This window comes from Crinia signifera, chromosome 19 (genome assembly GCF_055691185.1).
Source record: "Crinia signifera chromosome 19, ASM5569118v1, whole genome shotgun sequence".
NCBI classification, from domain to species: Eukaryota; Metazoa; Chordata; class Amphibia; order Anura; family Myobatrachidae; genus Crinia; species Crinia signifera.
In genome coordinates, this window is record NC_139226.1 from 118483191 (window position 1) to 118505086 (window position 21896).

General features: G+C 44.7%; 1 protein-coding gene across 1 annotated transcript in view; it reads left to right on the forward strand.

Moving 5' to 3' along the window:
- Window positions 1-21527, forward strand: part of ZW10 (zw10 kinetochore protein) — a 49189-nt gene extending 27662 nt beyond the window's left edge. The window contains exons 12-16 of the mRNA XM_083163233.1: window positions 2525-2694; window positions 3644-3774; window positions 18355-18486; window positions 19661-19863; window positions 21053-21527. Coding sequence (XP_083019359.1) covers window positions 2525-2694; window positions 3644-3774; window positions 18355-18486; window positions 19661-19863; window positions 21053-21173 — 757 coding nt within the window. The 3' untranslated portion in view covers window positions 21174-21527. The remainder of the gene's footprint in view (window positions 1-2524; window positions 2695-3643; window positions 3775-18354; window positions 18487-19660; window positions 19864-21052) is intronic.
- Window positions 21528-21896: the final 369 nt, after the last annotated feature.

The window sequence follows — 21896 nt, forward strand, 5'->3', positions numbered from 1 at the left end:
TCTAAATGTTTTGCGATAATGACACCAGGCACATTGTTGTTTAATGTAATAGGACCACTAGGCTAATTAACCGCCAATTAAGAAACAATGCAGATGCCTTAAATAGCAGAGGCGGACATACAGCAATCGTAGACTCACTTGCACCTGCTGCAGCTGAGCTCAGGATAAATTATATTACCTATTTTCAACCAATCCCCTTCCTTTTTTATTTAGCGCCGGGCTCTGTGGAGTGTAGAGGACCCTCACAAGTCCATCCTACACCCACAGATTTGTCTTTTTCTGTTTGCAGCTTACTGAGTCACACAGAATGAGGATCCTAATGTATGGGTATTTTGGGGCTGGCCTTAGTAAAGAAGTTGGACCCCAAAAAGTGCTTAAATGTATATAAGATACATCTCAAGCTTGTCTTGTTAGTAAATATAGATCTGCCCTGGCTCATACCCCTTTCACAAAGCAAATGCTGGGTTGCACCCGGTATTTGGTCCATCCAGGGAGCGACCCAGCATTTGCTGTGTTTAGCTGCTCACCGGGAACGGGTAGACTGACCTCATTCTGGGGGCGCGGCGGAGTGGCGGCATGTCAGGCGGGGGAGGAGGAGGCAGCACTGAGGTGACACTGCTTTCTCCTCCGTAGAGTTACCTGTTCACACTACCCAGCAACCCGGGTCCACCCTTGGAATAACACTTCTTCTTTTATCCCAGGTCAGATTGCCCAGTTGCTGGACCCGGGATATTCTAAATGGCCATTTCATACCGCTCGCCATCCCAGGATAGACCTGGCATATTACTGCAGTGTGAAAGGGGTGTCGGTGTTGCTTCACAGTCATATTTTAAACCGTGCTTCTAGTCATGTGCCCATTTACTAACACTGAGCGTCTTTTTGTGCCTTTTTATTTTTTACCTCAATAATAAGTAAGTCTTATCCACACCAATATACAAATAAAATGCTCCTGCTGATAAAAAATGTGGCATGCCTATATTCTGTCTGCGACTGCAGCTGCATACAAAATTACATATTTTTTTTTTGTGTGTGTTTTTCAGCATTTGCAAAGCAAATGCTACAGTGTGTTCCTGGAGAGAACTATAATGTAGCTTTTTGCATGCAGCTGCAATCGCACACAGAATATACACATTGCACATAATGTAATCAACAAATTCTTGTTTGGTTTATTTGCATAGTGATGCGAATAAAATGCTTTTTTTTTGGGGTGCTGGTGGAGTCCCATGGGAGCTGGCGGCTCTCGTGCCCCGCGTGTCGTGACTCATTATGTACGGAGGCTCTATGAGGAATGGCACATCAGCGTGATAATGTAAAGAGCAGATCCGATGCCGGCTCTGATTCACAGCGAGAACTTTCCCGTACCATTTAACCTTGACGCGTTTCGCTATCTATTCTGGTGCTTTCATCAGAAGAAACTATTATTTGTGTGCTGTATTATCAGATGGGATCACTAGATAGTTAGTAATTAAGGACATAGCATTTTAAAATAATTTTTACAAATGTAGGTGTCTCTGATTTAGGGTAGCCCTAAAGGGGCAGAGCTTTCACCATTCCTGGTCTTCGGTAGATTTCTGCAGTACAGACTGATTTCCGATGATCTAGACACTGATGAACCCCCTTCTGCCATATTTTCAGGAGCCATCCCGAGGTAGTTAGAGGGTATTTAGACAGACTCCTATCCCCTGCCCCATACTTTATGACCATGTCCTGTCCATTGCAGCCCTGCAGGAGTTCACAGATCCTGGTCTCCATCAGAACAGGCACATTTCTCTTCTTGGTATACTGTAGCACTGGCATAGAGACGAGGCCTATTATTGTTTGCCCAGTATAAATTAAAATGAAAGAATTCCCTTTTAGCCATGTCTTGTGTTCTGGAATGGAGTAATGTGCTATTTGTCATTCTGATACTGGAAGGTCAGTTGTGACGACTTTGTTTTGACTTCACCTTTCTACTTGCACCTCCTTTTGATGATGAACCATTCATTATACCGAAACAGATATTGCCTTTAATGCAGTACTGTAATATTCTATGTAGACTACAGTACCTCGCCTCTTAGGTGCAGTGTTTATTGGTTGACTGCGTCAATATCTAATGTGAAGTCAGGGGAAAAAAATATTTGTAACAATGATAAATGTCATAGAAATTTAAAAGAACGATTTCCTTTGTCTTTTTTTGGGAGTGTAAGCAAACTTTCAAGACAAAACATAGTAACAAGTATTTGTAAACCTCATGTTGCATTTAATGGCAGGTTAAGCACAATCCTCTATCTGCGTTCATCTGTATTAAGGTGTGGACATGCGGTGCGATTCAGGTTCGATTCAATTTTGGCTAGCTGCCCTATTATTATTATTATTATGCCAATGTACTTTCAGAATATTTTGGGAGTAGTGTAGCTGTCAATTACCCACGAGCCACCTCTCCATTCAACTCTGTTGCAATAGTCGCATGTTACCACTTGCTCTACGGTCTCCCTGTCCTTCCGTACACATGTAGACTGTTTTTTTTTGTTTTCTTGAATTGTAGAGAAAACCTCCAGAAACTTCCTCAGCTCTCAGCCATCCACCACAACAACTGCATGTATATTGCACACCATCTACTAACGCTCGGACACCAGTTCCGGTACCATCTTCCTGTCCCGCTTAGTGATGGAGCAGCAACATTTGTTGACATGGTTCCTGGATTCAGAAGACTAGGTATGAAAGTTAGTGATATTCTGGTAATTCTATTATTGTTCATAAGAGCAGCATGCATAAACCTCCAGTATTGTATGTGTATTGGGGGAAATGTATAGAATTACTGCCTTTATTTATTTATTAACAGTTTCTGCAGCGCTTTACAGAGAATATTTGAACAATCACATCAGTGCCAGTGGAGCTTACAATCTATATTCCCCACATGTACATACAGACATTCAAGGGTTAATTTTGTTAGGAGCCAATTGACCTACCTGTGTATTTTTGGATTGTGGGAGGAAACCGGAGAACCCGGAGTAAACCCACGCAAGTATGGGGAGAATATACAAACTCCACACAGTTCGGGCCATGGTGGGAGTCAAACCCATGACCTTAGTGCTATGAGGCAGTAATGCTAACCATTACACCATCCGTACTGGCCAATACTTGTACAATGCCTGTACTTATCCTGAGCTAGACTTCTTGAAATGGATTTGTTCTTTTCATTTACTTCTCTTGTAGGTTCAGTCACCATAGTGCAGTGATTTTCAACCTTTTTACCTTGTGGCACACTAAATACGATTTTAAAATTGCCAAGGCACACCATGAGATCCCCAAAGGGCAAAACACATTGCCCCCCACAGGAAAAAAAACAAACCTATTGGCCCCCATATAAAATAAATCACACTGGTCCCCACAGGTAACAAAAATAAAATACATTGGTTTTTTACATGAAAAGAAGAGACCAGTAAATGACAGTTGAACTGGTGATGGCTGTAAACTGGTTTGGGCATCCCTAGATCTGGGGGCACACTTGAGAACAGCTCAAGGCACACTAGTGTGACATGGCCCAGTGGTTGAAAAACACTGCCATAGTGTCTGCTTGGACAGTATTCTCCGTAAAACCCCCAGACATTTTCTGATTGGGTATCCCTATTTTAATGTGTGTTGTGCTTTTTTACCCCCAAAGGCACGGAGACATTTCTTGCACAAATGCGCTCCCAGAAAGGCGACCTTCTGGACAGGTTGTCAAGTGCAAGGTCGTTTAGTAACATGGAAGATGAACAGAATTACACATCAGCCCACAAAGCAATAAGGCAGGTAAGATTATGCATCTGTGTTCTAGCAACTGTCATATATTCTACCCTCACTGCCCAGCTATTGTTGTTGTGATGAAACAATGTAAAACAGTTGTTACCAAACTGGTGCTGCGAGGCCCTTACATGGTCCCGGACTAAATCAGACTAACTATAAATACAAATAAATGTCCAGGCGCACAAACAAAAATTACTTATTCTGGAATACTTCCAAGGTATAGTAAAAAAGTTGATTTGTCTGAACAATTGACTAAGAGCGCACCGAAGCATAGGGATACGGTCAATTAGGTCGACATGCAGGAAAGGCGACATGGGGAAGGTTGACAGTCAAAAGGATGACTTGGGGTTTTCCCCCCCTTTTTTTTTTTGAGCCGACATGCGGTATTTCATGCCCTAGCATCCACTAGGACGTGATGTGAGAATATAATAGTGTGCCGAGCGCAGTGAGGCACCGTGCCAGAAGCATGGCGAGCGCAGTGAGCCATATGAGGGGGACGCAGGTCTACGTTTCAGTGTCCGTGTCGACATTCGGGACAAAAAGGGAAAAAACCCATGTTTACCGTTTGACTGTCGACCTAATGACCCTGTGAACCTAACCCATGTTGACCTCCCATCATGTCGACCTGCCATCATATCGACCTAGTTAGTCTGTCCAATGATCCGTACCCGAAGCAGAGGTGCAATGCCTTTTGAAGAGTATAACCCAGAGTAAAGGTGGCCATACACACGCAGATTTATCTGCAGATCTGTCTGGTTGGAACAAAAACATGGTTATGGATGAGAGCAAATGACAGTTGACCATTTGCTTGGAAATGCTGGAAAACTGACAAACTGTCACTCATCCATAACAACGTTATTGTTCCAACCAGCCAGATCTGAAGATAAATCTTACTAGTGTATGAGCACCTTTAGTGTTGTCGATCCTTTGACACGTCAATGCACGGTAACACAGCCTTACTTCCAAGTGCAGGTCTTTGATTGTTCTCTACAGTTGCGGCTTTTCTGTGGTTAGAACACTCTCTCCCATAGATTTTCATTGAACTGTCCATGTTAAATATCAGAGAAACATCTCTTAACCCCTTCCTGACAGAGCCAGTTTTTGCGTTCCTGACAGAGCCCTTTTTTTCAAATCTGACATGTCTCACTTAAGTGGGGATAACTTTTTTTTGCTTTTACTTATCCCAGTGATTTTGAGATTGTTTTTTCGTGACACATTTTACTTCAAATTAGTGGTAAATTTGGGTCGATACAGTCTGTGTTTTTTTGTGAAAAATACCAAAATGTCGTAAAAAAATGGAAAATTTAGCAATTTGCAAAATGTTAAATTTTCTGCTTGTGAGACAAATAATCATACCACTCAAAATAGTTAATAACTAACATAGACCATATGTCTACTTTATGTTGCCATCATTATTTCAACTTCCTTTTAATTTTTTTGGACACTAGGAGGCTTACAATATGAATAGCAAATTCTCAAATTTTCAAGAAAATTTCAAACACTGATTTTTTTAGGGACCAGTTCAGTTCTGATGTGACTTTGAGGGACTTGTATGTGAGACACCCCCATAAATGATACCATTTCAAAAACTGCACCCCTCACAGTATTCAAAACAGCATTTTGGAAGTTTGTTAACCCTTTAGGTGTTTCACAGGAATTAAAACAAAGTGTAGGTGAAATTTCAAAATTTCATTTTTTTTGCAGATTTGCAATTTTAATACATTTTTCTAAGGAACACAGTACATTTTACTAGAGAAATGTGACTAAAAATTGATTCCCCCAATTCTTTTGTTTTCATAAATATCCTATATGTGGCCCTAGTGTGCACGTTGACCAAACCTCAGGCTTCATAATAGAAGGAGCACCTACTTGATTTTGGAGCCTCCTTTTTATGAGATTATTTTTTAGGCACCATGTAGGTTTCTAGGCACCATAAGATGCTAAAAGTTAGGAACCCCCCCACAAGTGACCCCATTTTGCAAACTACACCCCTCAGGGAATTCATCTAGGGGTATAGTGTACATTTCAAACCCCCAGGGGTTTCACCAATTTTGATACAAGTGGGCAGTGAAAATGAAAAATTACATTTTTTTACACAAAAATGCAGTTCTGGCTCAAAATTTTTCATTTTCAGAAGGTATGAAGGAGAAAAAGCACCCCAAAATCTGTGCCCCAATTTCTCCCGAGTACGACAATGCCTCACATGTGACCAAAAAATACCAGTTGGGTGCATGGCAGGACTCAGAAGGGAAGGAGTGATTTTTGGATTTTGCAGCACAGATTTTGGTGGAATGAATGGTGGGTGCTATGTTGCACCAATACAGTGGAACCCCCCCACAAGTCACCCCATTTTGCAAAGTACACCCCTCAGGGAATTCATCTAGGGGTATAGTGTACATTTCAAACCCCCAGGGGTTTCACCAATTTTGATACAAGTGGGCAGTGAAAATGAAAAATTAAATTTTTTTACACAAAAATGCAGTTCTGGCTCAAAATTTTTCATTTTCAGAAGGTATGAAGGAGAAAAAGCACCCCAAAATATGTGCCCCAATTTCTCCCGAGTACGGCAATGCCTCACATGTGACCAAAAAATACCAGTTGGGTGCATGGCAGGACTCAGAAGGGAAGGAGTGATTTTTGGATTTTGCAGCTCAGATTCTGGTGGAATTTTGGTGGGTGCTATGTCGCATTAGCAAGACCCCCCAAGCACCAATACAGTGGAACCCCCCCACAAGTGACCCCATTTTGCAAACTACACCCCTCAGGGAATTCATCTAGGGGTATAGTGTACATTTCAAACCCCCAGGGGTTTCACCAATTTTGATACAAGTGGGCAGTGAAAATGAAAAATTAAATTTTTTTACACAAAAATGCAGTTCTGGCTCAAAATTTTTCATTTTCAGAAGGTATGAAGGAGAAAAAGCACCCCAAAATCTGTGCCCCAATTTCTCCCGAGTACGACAATGCCTCACATGTGACCAAAAAATACCAGTTGGGTGCATGGCAGGACTCAGAAGGGAAGGAGTGATTTTTGGATTTTGCAGCACAGATTTTGGTGGAATGAATGGTGGGTGCTATGTTGCACCAATACAGTGGAACCCCCCCACAAGTCACCCCATTTTGCAAAGTACACCCCTCAGGGAATTCATCTAGGGGTATAGTGTACATTTCAAACCCCCAGGGGTTTCACCAATTTTGATACAAGTGGGCAGTGAAAATGAAAAATTAAATTTTTTTACACAAAAATGCAGTTCTGGCTCAAAATTTTTCATTTTCAGAAGGTATGAAGGAGAAAAAGCACCCCAAAATATGTGCCCCAATTTCTCCCGAGTACGGCAATGCCTCACATGTGACCAAAAAATACCAGTTGGGTGCATGGCAGGACTCAGAAGGGAAGGAGTGATTTTTGGATTTTGCAGCTCAGATTCTGGTGGAATTTTGGTGGGTGCTATGTCGCATTAGCAAGACCCCCCAAGCACCAATACAGTGGAACCCCCCCACAAGTGACCCCATTTTGCAAACTACACCCCTCAGGGAATTCATCTAGGGGTATAGTGTACATTTCAAACCCCCAGGGGTTTCACCAATTTTGATACAAGTGGGCAGTGAAAATGAAAAATTACATTTTTTTACACAAAAATGCAGTTCTGGCTCAAAATTTTTCATTTTCAGAAGGTATGAAGGAGAAAAAGCACCCCAAAATCTGTGCCCCAATTTCTCCCGAGTACGGCAATGCCTCACATGTGACCAAAAAATACCAGTTGGGTGCATGGCAGGACTCAGAAGGGAAGGAGTGATTTTTGGATTTTGCAGCTCAGATTCTGGTGGAATTTTGGTGGGTGCTATGTCGCATTAGCAAGACCCCCCAAGCACCAATACAGTGGAACCCCCCCACAAGTGACCCCATTTTGCAAACTACACCCCTCAGGGAATTCATCTAGGGGTATAGTGTACATTTCAAACCCCCAGGGGTTTCACCAATTTTGATACAAGTGGGCAGTGAAAATGAAAAATTACATTTTTTTACACAAAAATGCAGTTCTGGCTCAAAATTTTTCATTTTCAGAAGGTATGAAGGAGAAAAAGCACCCCAAAATCTGTGCCCCAATTTCTCCCGAGTACGGCAATGCCTCACATGTGACCAAAAAATACCAGTTGGGTGCATGGCAGGACTCAGAAGGGAAGGAGTGATTTTTGGATTTTGCAGCACAGATTTTGGTGGAATGAATGGTGGGTGCTATGTTGCACCAATACAGTGGAACCCCCCCACAAGTGACCCCATTTTGCAAACTACACCCCTCAGGGAATTCATCTAGGGGTATAGTGTACATTTTAAACCCCCAGGGGTTTCACCAATTTTGATACAAGTGGGCAGTGAAAATGAAAAATTACATTTTTTTACACAAAAATGCAGTTCTGGCTCAAAATTTTTCATTTTCAGAAGGTATGAAGGAGAAAAAGCACCCCAAAATCTGTGCCCCAATTTCTCCCGAGTACGGCAATGCCTCACATGTGACCAAAAAATACCAGTTGGGTGCATGGCAGGACTCAGAAGGGAAGGAGTGATTTTTGGATTTTGCAGCTCAGATTCTGGTGGAATGTTGGTGGGTGCTATGTGGCATTAGCAAGACCCCCGAAGCACGGTGAAATGATGAACCTAATAATCCATAGATGTGTGGTATATTTTAAAACACTCCTTTATACATAGGCCGGGTTTGTCGGGGCAAGTTTCACAGTGGAAAATAGTTTCCTTTCTTATTCCCTTTTTATAGCAAACTTTGCACCTTTTTTGTGTCCTGCCCTTTCTTGCAGTGGAGGGGATTTCGTTCGGAAAATGCTGCCCTGGTACAATACGGGGGCCAGTACTAGAAGTACTGGGGCCCTCTGCCTGCTGGTTCCCAAATACTAGGCCCTTTATGACTTCCTCTTGAAAGTGCATAAATGTCCCCCTCTGGCCGGTAGAACGGAATAGCACGTAAGCGTTATACAGTGCCATCTGGATGATATACACGGCCAGCTTCTTGTACCAGATTTTTGTTTTCCGCAGGGCACTGTACGGCTTCAGTACCTGATCTGAAAGATCCACTCCGCCCATGTACCTATTGTAATCCAGGATACAATTAGGTTTTGAGGTGTGGGTACTGGTACCTCGTACAGGGACGGAGGTGGTACTGTCTCCGTGAATTGTTGTCAGTATAAGGACATCCCTCTTGTCCTTATATTTGACCAACAACATATTTTCGGTGCATATTCCCCTGCTTTCACCCCTTCTCATTACTTGGGCAATGTGCGTTTTTGGGAGGCCTCTTTGGTTCTTGCGCACAGTACCGCAAGCTGCTGTACCTCTTGAACCAAGGGCCTTAAACAGGGGGATGCTAGTGTAAAAGTTATCCACATAGAGGTGATAACCTTTATCCAGGAAAGGGTGCACTAAATCCCAGACAATTTTTCCACTAACACCTACGGGGGAGGGGGGGCATTCTGGCGGTTCAATTCTTGAATCCTTCCCTTCATATACCCTAAACCTGTGAGTGTACCCTGAGGTGCTTTCACACAGCTTATACATTTTTATGCCATACCTTGCCCTCTTACTGGGAAGGTACTGGCGGAATTTAACCCTTCCTTTAAAATGTATAAGGGACTCGTCTATGCAAATGAATTTATCTGGGATGTACATCTCTTCAAATTTGGCACTGAAATGATCAATGACCGGCCTGACTTTGAATAGCCGGTCAAAGGTGGGATCATCTCTGGGTGGGCACTGTGCATTATCGTTGTAATGCAAAAATTTAAGGATCGTCTCAAATCGAGCCCGGGGCATGGCCATACGGTAAAATGGGGTGCTGTACAGAACATCTGTACTCCAATATTGCCTAATTTCTGGCTTTTTTACTATGCCCATATGAAACACCAGACCCCAAAACGTCATCATCTCTACTGCATCTACAGGGGTCCACCTAGCAAATGATGACGTGGGGTTTTGGGCAATAAACTGCTGGGCATATAAATTACTTTGGTCCACCATTAAATTTATAAAATCATCAGAGAAAAAGACTTTGAAAAAGTCAATTTCTCTGAGACCTGTGGAATCAAATTGGATTCCTGGCATGGCCAAAAACTCAGGAACCTGGGGCTCAAAATTGTCTGGTGGTGGGGTCCATACGAGATCAATTATTGGGGGGGGGTCTCAGCTGCTCTACGGGGGCGTCTTTGAGGGGGTCCCTCATCACCAGAGGAGGAAGAGGAGCTTAAGGCGAATCCTTCAAATTCCCCGCTTGCATCACTGGCTGTGTCAGAGTCAGAAGCAAGCATGGCATATGCCTCCTCCACTGAATACATTCTTCTGGATGACTGGGATGACATTTGGGATGACATTTGGGATGCCATTTTTATTTTTGTGTTACTGGTAGTGAAATGTTTCAACACGTGTATAGTGTAGGGGGGGGTACAAACTTTATTTCAACCAGGGGGGTATGTAGTGTGTAGTGTGTATGTAGTGCAGAAAAAAAAAAATACTTTATACAAAAAAAAAAAAAAAATTGAAGGGGTTAAAAAAAAAAAAAAAAAAAGGTCCTGCGCCAAAAATTGAGCACAGATGTTGGTCAGTAACGTCCGTCACTGAACAGCGCTCAAAGGCAACAGGAATTTGATCAAAAAAAAAAAAATAGATCAACCCTGTGCCGAAAAAGATGATCAGTGATGTACGTCACTGATCAGCGCACAGCGGCCACAGGACACCCCCAAAATCACAGTGTGTGTAAAAAAAAAATTAAAAAAAGACCCCACAGCACACACAAAAAAAAAAAAGGTGATCAGTGATGCGACACTGATTACCAGTGAGGGGCAGCAGGTGCACAACCTTTGGTGCAACTGACAGTGCAACTGGCAGGTATATATAAAAAAAACAAAACCTCTGCACCCCTATCTCTCTCTTTCTCTTTCAATGGTCCTGGTGACACAGCTCAACACTGGGATGTAGGAGGGTCCGAAGGAGCCAGGCACCTATCCTAAAGCTTTAGAGGGTAGGCTCCTCCCCTACTGCATCCCTGGACTCTTCAGTTCGTGTTAGGTGCCCACTGGAGTGGGTGCTATTCTAAAGGGCTGCAGGAGCAGCCGAAGAATTAGAGTAGTTAGGGGATTTTTATTATTTTATTAACTATTACCCTAGCTAGGTAGGCACAGTGTGAGGATTTTCATAGTGAATCCTCACACTGCTAGCGCAGCAGGAGCTGACAGAAGCGCGTCCTGTCAGCTATCTGTGCACAGGGTAGACGCTGTCTGGTCTCCCTGTGCTGCGCTCATAGCCTCTATTAAGAGGCTGCCTGGGCTCCGGAGCTGCCTGAAACCGGCTCCACAGTTAGGTGGGGATCATGGGGGACAGGCGCTCCGTGATGGCGGCGGCCATTTTATGCGGAGCTTACACGCTGAGCTCCTGACTGAGAGGACAGCAGCGCTGTGACAGGCATGTTCCAAGTGGTCCCCATTTGAGGGGGAGACACTGGAACAAGGAAATCCTACCTAAGGAGCGGCTAGCTGGGGGTGGTTGGCGCCAAAAGGTCACGGACCCCGCAGCAGCAGGGACTTTGGTCTCTTCCTTCACTCTGACTTTGGCGCCTTTCAGAACGCTTGCAGCGGAGCTGAGCTGGCGAATTGATCCTGGCAGAGTGACTTGGATTTCCTGGGCATCGCTTCCCCGCAGAGAAACCTACAGACAGCTAAGTGACTGGGTGCATTGACTTTGTATAAGCGCTTGTACAATTGTTTGCACTGTGTATACTGTTAGATATACAATTATCACTTGCATCATGTCTGAGCATCAGGCTGTGGTTTTGGGGGAGGGAGCCCTTAATGCACTGAGCGCGTGCAATGTTTGCACACAAAAGTTTGTCCCTGAGCAGATGGCCAAGGGGGGCTTATGTATTACTTGCGCTGATGTGAGACCCATGGGCAGCGATCCCCATAGGGCAGAGCATATGGAACCTGCGTGGGCCAGGGCCCTAGGCAGGTCAGTAAACGCTTTGGTGCAGCTTTTGGACAGGCAGAGTGATGGGCTGGTAGAATCACAGAGACCTATGCCATCATCTCAGCAGTCGTCTGGCTCCTTGCCTCTTACCCAGGCAGATCCTGCACTGATTCAGGTGATGCAGGATACTGCAAAAGGGATTAACAGGTTCAGTGAAATGCTGGACAAAATGGATGATGTGGCAGGGACCCCTAGAAGGTCTTATGCTTTAACTACTGTGGTAGATGAAGAGGAAGGAGAGTATAATGACATCCCCTGGGATCAGGGTGATGATTTGGAAGAGAACTCTACTGCTGGTATAGAGGATCTCATTGTAGCTGTGAAGCAGGCTTTAAAGCTGACTGTGGAGGATAAGACTCCTGTTAAGGGTGTTTTTAAGCGACAGCGGAAGGAGGCTGTTACTTTTCCTTCAGATGAGGGGTTACAGGAATTATTAGAAGGAGCTTGGAAAACTCCTGATAAGAGGCTTCAGATGCCTAAGCGATTCCTTAGTCTGTACCCCATGCCAGAGTCTCATGCGGAGCTCTGGGAAAAGGTCCCAGTGGTGGATGCTTCAGTGGCACGTTTGTCCAAGGCTACTGTATTACCAGTACAGGGCGGTGCAGCTTTCAAAGATTCTGTGGATAAAAAGCTGGAGGGAAACCTCAAAGCTATCTTTGAAGGGGTGGGATTTACCTTACGGCCCCTTATTGCTTCAGCCTGGGTCTCTAAGGCCATGATAGAGTGGGCTGGTGAATTATGCACCGTGCTGCAGGCTGACCCTGGTGCATTACTGCTTGCAGAAAAGATTAAGGCAGCAGCAGAATATGCAGTGGAAGCAGAGGAGGAAGCTATTAAAATGGCTACCAGAGTGTCCACAGTCTCCATTAATGCCAGGAGAGTGCTTTGGCTTAAAGCCTGGGAAGCAGACAATGAGTCCAAGAAGGCTCTGGAAACATTAGCCTTCAAAGGAAAGGTACTCTTTGGTACCGAGCTAGAGGAGATTATAAAACAGGCCACGGGCGGCAAAAGTACATTCCTGCCGGCCTCCTCAGCAAAGCAGATGTCAAGATTTTCTGCTTTTAAGCCGTCCTTTCGGCCCTCCCCTAGAGGTGGTGCGTCCTTTCGAGGACAGTCTTTCAGGGGAAGGTTTCAGTCCTCTAGAGGCAAGACACAGAAGTCAAAATTTGGCTCTTTTCACAAGAAGCCAGCCACAAAGGGAGAGGATAAACCCTCTGCATGACTGTCAGGGGCTTCGCCCGACAGTGACAAAAGTGGGGGGGCGTCTCACACTCTTCAGGGACGCTTGGACTGCTTTAGGCCAGGATGCCTGGGTGTTAGATATTATAACACAGGGTTACAAAATCCCTTACAGAGGGCCGCCTCCGAAGAGGTTCATCCCCACATCCTTACCAAAGGAGGCACGGCTTCGTACAGCTCTTGTGAGAGCAGCTCACTCCCTTTTGGAGAAAGGGGTGGTTACACCAGTCCCCAGGGCAGAGTGGAAGAAAGGCTTTTACTCCACGCTGTTCCTGGTGCCCAAACCAGACGGGTCTTTCAGACCAATACTAAATTTGAAATCCCTAAATGTTCATTTATGGGTAGACCATTTCAAAATGGAGTCCCTACGGTCAGTACTCCTGAGTCTGGACCAGGGAGAATTTTTGGCGTCCATGGATGTCCAGGACGCATATTTGCACGTTCCTATACACCCGGAGCATCAGACCTTATTGAGGTTTGCCATAGGAGACCTGCATTTACAATTCCGGGCGTTACCCTTTGGGCTAGCAACCGCGCCAAGGGTATTCACAAAGATAATGTCAGTAATGGCGGCGGTGCTGAGGCTCAGGGGAATCACAGTCATACCCTATTTGGACGATCTCCTGTTCAAAGCAGAGTCAGCAGTCTTGCTGCAGAGTCATTTGGCAGAGGCCATCAGTTTTTTGCAGGCTCACGGCTGGATTTTAAATTTGCAAAAATCTCAGTTGGTACCGTCGCAAAGGCTCCAATTCCTGGGAGTCATACTAGACACCCATCTTCATCGGGTATTCCTCACGGAGGTAAAGGCCAGGGATCTGGTCACCCTAGTCCAGGAGATTCTCAGGGCTCAAAGCATTTCAGTATGGAGGTGCCTCAAGCTTCTGGGGAAGATGGTGGCGTCATTCGAGACGCTTCAATTTGCCAGGTTCCACTCTCGGAGGTTCCAATGGAACATCTTGTCAGCCTGGTCAGGAAACACTTTGACCATGAAATCCGAGATGATAGTGCTGTCTTCGGACACCCGAGAATCCTTGAAGTGGTGGACAGAAATAGATTCACTTCAGTGGGGTCGGTCATTACAGACCTGGGACTGGTTGATAGTAACTACCGACGCCAGTCTCAGGGGCTGGGGGGCAGTAGTCCTGGATCTCAGGCTTCAGGGCCTGTGGACGGCAGAGGAATCAGCGTTACCAATCAACATCTTGGAGCTGAGAGCTGTCTGGAAAGTGATTTCCTTGGCGGGAGACAGGTTACAGAACCTCCCTTTGAGGATTCAGACCGACAATGCCACAGCTGTGGCGTATCTGAATCACCAGGGAGGTACACGCAGCAGATTGGCCATGTGGGAGGTGTCCAGAATCTTCCTATGGGCGGAACAGAATGTTCCAGCTGTATCGGCTATTTTCATCCCGGGGATAGAGAATATAGAAGCCGACTTCCTGAGCAGGGAGGAGCTCAAGGAAGGGGAATGGAGCTTACACCCTCAGGTGTTTCACCAAATCACTTCGAGGTGGGGAACTCCGGATGTGGACCTGATGGCATCCAGGATCAACCGTCAAGTGCCCAGGTTCTATGCCAGAACAAGGGATCCACTAGCGGAGGCAGTGGATGCCATGACTATTCACTGGCAGGGAGATCTCCTTTATGCATTCCCACCTGTACCAATGTTACCGAGACTTCTAAAGAAAATACAAGGGCAGAAGGTTCCAGTGATCTTAGTGGCCCCAGATTGGCCAAGGAGATCCTGGTACTCGAGGCTTCAGAGGTTGTCTGTGGACTCATGGCGTCTACCTCTGAGACCAGACCTTCTAAGACAAGGCCCATTCAATCACCTGGATTCAGATCGATTGATTTTGACGGCCTGGCTATTGAAACCATCATTTTAAAAAGAAAAGGGTTTTCTGACGCAGTAGTACAGACGATGATAAAGGCCAGAAAAGCTGTATCTTCGGCAAATTATTATAGAGTCTGGAAGACTTACATTCGATGGTGTGAGAGAAGAAAGGCTCATACATCTCATTTTAAGCTATCAAGAATGATGGAATTCTTACAAGATGGTTTTTCATCGGGCCTAAGCCTTCAGTCACTGAAGGTGCAGATCTCGGCCTTGTCCATCTATTTCCAGAAAAAGATAGCCATTTTGCCGGAAATTCAAACTTTTTTACAAGGAGTATCCAGGTTGAAGCCTCCATACAAGCAACCAGTAGCTCCTTGGGATCTATCACTGGTTTTGGAATGCCTTCAAAAGGCACCTTTTGAACCTTTAAGGTCGGCTGACTTTAAGTTTCTTACGTGGAAGCTAGTATTTTTGTTAGCAGTAGCATCTGCTAAAAGAGTTTCAGAGTTGGGAGCTTTATCATGTAAATCTCCCTTCTTAATTTTTCATGATGACAGGGCTGTTTTAAGAACAGTGCCTCAGTTTTTACCGAAGGTGGTATCTACCTTCCATTTAAATCAGGAGATTGTTCTACCTGTGTTTCAACCCCCAGAGGGTTCTAAGAAAAGGGACAAATTGAGAACTTTGGATGTTGTGCGTGCCTTACGCATATATGTGGACAGAGTGAAGAGTGTCAGGAAGACTGACACATTGTTGGTATTGTATGACGTACACAAAATTGGTTGGCCTGCATCTAAGCAGACTATTGCTAGGTGGTTGCGGTCTATGATAGCCTTTGCTTACACCAAAGTGGGTAGACCAGTACCGGCCAAAATAAATGCGCATACCACCAGGTCAGTTGCCACCTCTTGGGCGGTTCGACATGGGGCCACAGCAGAGCAGGTTTGCAGAGCTGCCACTTGGTCATCTGTTCACACATTTGCCAAATTCTATAGATTCCATGAGTTCGCGTCGGAGGACGCATCATTCGGGCGAGCAGTGCTGAGAGCTGCAGACCTGAGCGTACCCTCCCAAAGGACCGGCTCTGGAACGTCCCAGTGTTGAGCTGTGTCACCAGGACCATTGAAAGAGAAAAAGGGATTTTTGTAAGAACTTACCGTTCGAATCCCTTTCTCTGATATGGTCCTGGTGACACAGCGATCCCTCCCTTACGCTCAGTAAGTATGCCAGAATTTCATGATGTTCATGTTAAAATGGTTAAAAGTTAACAGTTTCTGTTATAAAATGTGCAGATAATGTGCAGGTGTTTGTACTGAGTTAATGTATTCCAGTGGCTTTGAAAGTTGAACTGAAGAGTCCAGGGATGCAGTAGGGGAGGAGCCTACCCTCTAAAGCTTTAGGATAGGTGCCTGGCTCCTTCGGACCCTCCTACATCCCAGTGTTGAGCTGTGTCACCAGGACCATATCAGAGAAAGGGATTCGAACGGTAAGTTCTTACAAAAATCCCTTTATCTCTCTATCTCTCACTATCTATCACTCTATGACACTACAGCAGCAGCACTGACAGTTATATATATGAAAAATAACCCCTGCACCCCCAAAAAGTTGCTGGGGGTGCACAAAAGGGGGGCAGCAGACACAAAATATAGCAGTCTCTATCACTCTCTGTCACTATCTCTCTCTATCTCTCTATCTCTCACTATCTATCACTCTATGACACTGCAGCAGCAGCACTGACAGGTATATATATATATAAAAAATACCCTGCGCCCCCAAAAAGTTGCTGATCAGTTAATTTATACTGATCAGCACAAAAGGGGGGGCAGCAGTCAGTTATATAAAAAATATATAGCACGATCTGTCACTATCTCTCTATCTCTCTCTATCTCTCTCTCTATCTCTCTTTATCTCTCTATCTATAACTCTATTACACTGCAGCAGCACAAAATATAGCACTCTCTGTCACTAGGCCTCTCTATCTCTCTCTATCTCTCTCTCTCTCTAACTCGATGACACTGCAGCAGCACAACACAGCACAACACAGCACAGGATGTCACAAGATGAAGCAAGATCCCAAGCAGTGATCAGGTAAGTATTGAGCAAGGTTCTGGTCAGTAAATGGCGACAGCTGGGCACGGTGACCGCACTGCACGCTATTCCAGACCGGAATGGCGTCTGCAGTGTAGTCCCCGTTAGTTTAAACCCCCCTCCATGGCTGTGATTGGTCCGTCGGTCCGACGGACCAATCACGGCCTTTGGGGGCAGGCGGGGTGAGGTGGGGTGACACCAGTGTCACCCTTACACCCCGCGGTGATTGGTGCTGTACTTTACAGCACCAATCACCTCCAAACCCGTGTCACCGGCGAACGTTATTCGCCGGTGACACAGAAAACGCTGTAATTGGCTGTTCACACTGAACAGCCAATCACAGCGATCGCCGACGGGGGGGCTGCATCGCAGCCCCCCCTGGGCATGCAGGGACATGTCTGCTGTCAGGGACAGCAGACATCGTCCCTCTGTCACTGCGTCTCTAGACGCAGTGACAGTTAGAAGTCATGACGTATATATACGTCATGTGTCGGGAAGTACTTCCCGGCCATGACGTATATATACGTCAAATGTCGGGAAGGGGTTAAAATACTCTCCGCTGAGTGAATTATACTTGGACTCATTTAATTAATGCAAGGGGAGGTGGTGCATACGCGCTTACCATCATCAAGGTTCTTCTGTGGGTCTATATTTCCAAATGCTAGCAATTATTTAATCCATAAATACTGGAGGAAACCCACTTAATGTAGATCGGCCTATATAAATATCTTCTTATGTTATATGTTGTGATTTTTATATAGATAATTGTATTAATAGTGAATACTTGTTTTTAATTAAAAGATATAATAACTGCTACAGTGCGCTCTCTTAAGGTGGCCATACACTAGTAAGATTTATCTTCAGATCTGGCTGGTTGGAACAAAAACATGGTTATGGATGAGTGACAGTTTTTCAGTTTTCCAGCATTTCCAAGCAAATGGTCAACTGTCATTTGCTCTCATCCATAACCATGTTTTTGTTCCAACCAGACAGATCTGAAGATAAATCTGCATGTGTATGGCCACCTTAAGTCAATTGTCCAGACAAAACTTTTATACTCCATTTATTTATGCCTAGTACGATAGGCAAAATCAGTGCTGACGGCAGCCAATCGGAAATATGTGGACAAACAGAAGCGCAACCCGGTTCACCACCACATAACTGAAGCTAAGAATGAGCCCTAAGCACAATTTTATCTGATTTTATTATTTTTTGCTGAATTTTTTTTTTTTACCGATATTCCAGGGTCTCGTTAGTCAAAGTTTGGGAACCATTGATGTATAATGATTAAACTTTATTTACTTTGTTATATCATTATAAAAGAAAGCAAAGTCATTTAGGAAGGTCACTGTCATTTCTTATTGGTGACTGTTTTACATTTCCACAATCTCTTCATAAGGTTATTCATCAACTGAGTCGCTTGGGGAAGGTGTGGCAGGACGTGCTTCCAGTGGCTATATATTGCAAGGCCATGGGAACATTGCTGAATACAGCCATCACTGAAATAATCAGCAAAATTACAGCTCTGGAGGTTGGTTATCATCTGTCAGAATACAGTAGGTTACTAGCACTAACGATCAGAGTTTTGTTGCCCTTGTCATCCAGGGGAACATTACAGAGTCCTTGTCCGTTTCACATGTGTGCCTGCTCTGGTCAAAACGTGCTCACCAGATTTATAAAATACACAGGGCCAGATGTATCAAGCTTCAAAAGTGATAAAATAGAGTGATAAACAGCCAGCCAATCAGCTCCTGCCTGACATTTTTTTAACCCAGTCTGTGACATTTCAGATAGGAGCTGATTGGCTGACTGTTAATCACTTTCTCCATTTTATCAGTTTCGAAGCTTAGTACATCTGGCTCATAGTCTTAAAAATGTGTTCGCTCCCTACAGTTCATCTCAAGAAATAATATAAGCAATCTAATCTATATTGTCCATAAAATAAAGCACCCTGGATAGCTGTTAGTTGTAGATGCTATACAGCTGCTTTTAATAAGATATGTGTGAATGGATTTCATGACTACCATTATTCCGAGATCCGGCCAGAGAAACAGTATGCACTCCCAGATAGGGATGCCAATCCCGGGGCATTTTTTCATTGCCATCCCTAAAAGAAAATTGCCCCCTGTGCCCCCACACTGACTTACTTTTTCTGAGCTGCAGAAGGGGGAAGGCGGCCGCAGTGCAGAGGCAGGAGTCAGGTAGACATGTGGGAGGCCCGGCGGCGAGCAGGTTCTGGTGTCGGGTATGCGGTGGGAGGCCCGGCGGCGAGCATGTTCCGGCGCTGGTGGTCAGCGCTGCGGCCTGCGTAGCGTGACCTATGACCGAATCACGCTACGCAGGCTGCATGCCGGGCCGGGAGCAGCCGGGCAGTATCTGAGTGAGTGCTCAGACGCTGCCCGGCATTAGACTGCGCATGCGCAGTCTAATCCCAAAATCCCAGGATTGAAATCCCAGACATTTTGGGGTCAAATCCTGGGATCCCGCCGATCCCGGGATTGGCCACCCTACTCCCAGATTAACGAAGACAATTGAAAATAATTTGAAATTGCTTTATAATGTACCTGAGGGCAACAGGGATACTGATAACCACAATTTATTTAAAGATGGCCTAACATTTTTGATACACCAATTTCTTCCAGTCAGATAATGGCTACAGGGAGATTGCCGTTAATAAACTTTATTTTTTTTTTCCATTGCGGCAGGACATCTCCACTGAAGATGGAGAAAAACTGTACTCGCTGTGTCGTACAATGATTGAGGAAGGACCCCTCGTCTTCACTCCTCTTCCTGAAGAAGGCAAGAACAAGACGTTTCAGGAGGAGGTTCCAGTCTATGTGCAGAAGTGGATGAAATTCAAAGAACTCATGATCATCCTACAAGCAAACCTTCAGGAGATTGTAGATCGGTAAGTGTCTGTTATCGCCTAGCCAGTTACTGGCGATGAGAGCAGGGATTATGTATGCAGGATACGCCATTTCTGAGCTGCAAAGGGACTAAAACATTTGAAGCAAAAATGACAAAGATTGTTTCTGGTGCTTCTGTAGAATTTCCATTGTTAAAATGCAACCATAAGAGCACATTACATTTGATAGAATGCACTAGTCTGGTGCGATGCGCCGCAATTTGAGACTATGTCACTCTGGAGGGTTATGACCAGGACTGGGACTTACAGTGCAACTGGACACATCTGTCGTAAAGGTCTATTGGCTGAAGCCAATTAAAGCATTGAGCCTATCCCATCATGAGCCAATCCGGCTGTATGTACTTTCCTGGTCAGGAAGGCTGTAGCTAGATTGTGGCTTTCCTTTCCATCTTCCATGTGGATGCACTGGCTCACACTGATATATGACGTTCCTGTGAGGAAGTCATTTATCATCTTCAGGGCTGCCCTGACAGGCTTAAGGTCCATACACACTGGGCCACTATGCCCAGCGTGTATGGACAGCGGAGCGCTATGCAAAGCCGTCCTGAAAGTATAACCAGCAGGTGAATTGCTTTCCCGGCGATGTTGCGGGATCGCGCAGCAGTGCTCACCGCTCATCGCCGGGCCATACACACTGGGCGGCTTTGAGCTGAAAGCCGCTCAAACCTGCAGTTTTGAGCGACTTTCAGCTCAGTCGCCCAGTGTGTATGGGCCTTTACAATTATGGCAGGTGGTTGGAGATCCCTAAATTAGCTGCACTGTTCCTCTGAGCCGCTCTTCTAGGTGAGATGTACAATCTGCTCACAATTCTCCCTGCCTCTGGCAGTGCCTGTTCCTAGACTGTCTGTGAATATGCCAATGTTGGAAATAGTGTGGCATTATGAACCGTTAAAACAAAAAAATGACACGTGTGATAACTTACGGGGTCTACACACGGGGAAATTTGAGGACATTTTAAAATGACCGGAGAACACTGGCCCTGAAATATCATTCAGCGGCACCGCGCTGTGCGATCTTGCTGATCATTCTAGCATCGCTCAGAACACTCAGCACATCTCCCCGTGTGTGTGTGTAGGCCCCATTATGTTCTGTTCTAACTGAATTGTTTTTTAATGATGTAAACTTTCGTATGTGTCGTGATATCTGAGCTCACAGTCTTCTCTCTATACAGGTGGGCAGATGGTAAAGGACCCCTCGCAACAGAGTTCTCTACTGTCGAAGTAAAGAGTTTGATTAGAGCACTTTTTCAGAACACAGAGAGGAGAGCAGCAGCTTTAGCCAAGATTAAATAAGATTTCCGACCACCTATCTAATATTATTATGTACATACTTGACGACAATAAATACATTCTTAAAAAATATTGTAAATCCTTTTTGGTCACACTGGAAAAAATAGGGATTTGTTTTGTGCCGCATTGACCCATTTATTTGAGCTGGAATAACCGTAGGAAACTTTTTTTTCTAACTCGTTAATGCTTTATTTAATGGAGGGATTAAAATGGTTTTAAAATCCCCCATCAGCCCAGTAACTGCCTTCGTCACGTCAGGATAGTTCCCTTGTCCTATAAATGTAGAATGATTGTCATCCATATAACCACACCACTTTCAAGGCTCTTTTGCTAGATTCAATTATTCCATTTTTGCTTAGGATTACTGCAGGTCTTCTAGAAATTAAAATGTTTTTTACGTTCTATTTCGGAAAAGATGAAGCTCAGAAAGGAATGAGGTTCTTAAAGTGATTGGTTGCCAAGGTTGAGCGTTTGTCAGTCATTCATGGAATTAGAAGATGAAGAATGTTGGTGCAGACCACAGGTATACACGCTTACAGTCACAATCATAAAATCATTTGGCATTAGTAGTTTATGCAGCAACCTCTGCCTTTTTTAGTCATTTCACTTCAAAGGACAGATGTTCTTTTGTACATATGGAAACCTTTTTTAATGGGAAACCATTTATCTACAGCTCTGGTTTAATAAAAAGCTGGTCAGTGACCACTCCTTGGCCACTTTCCATAC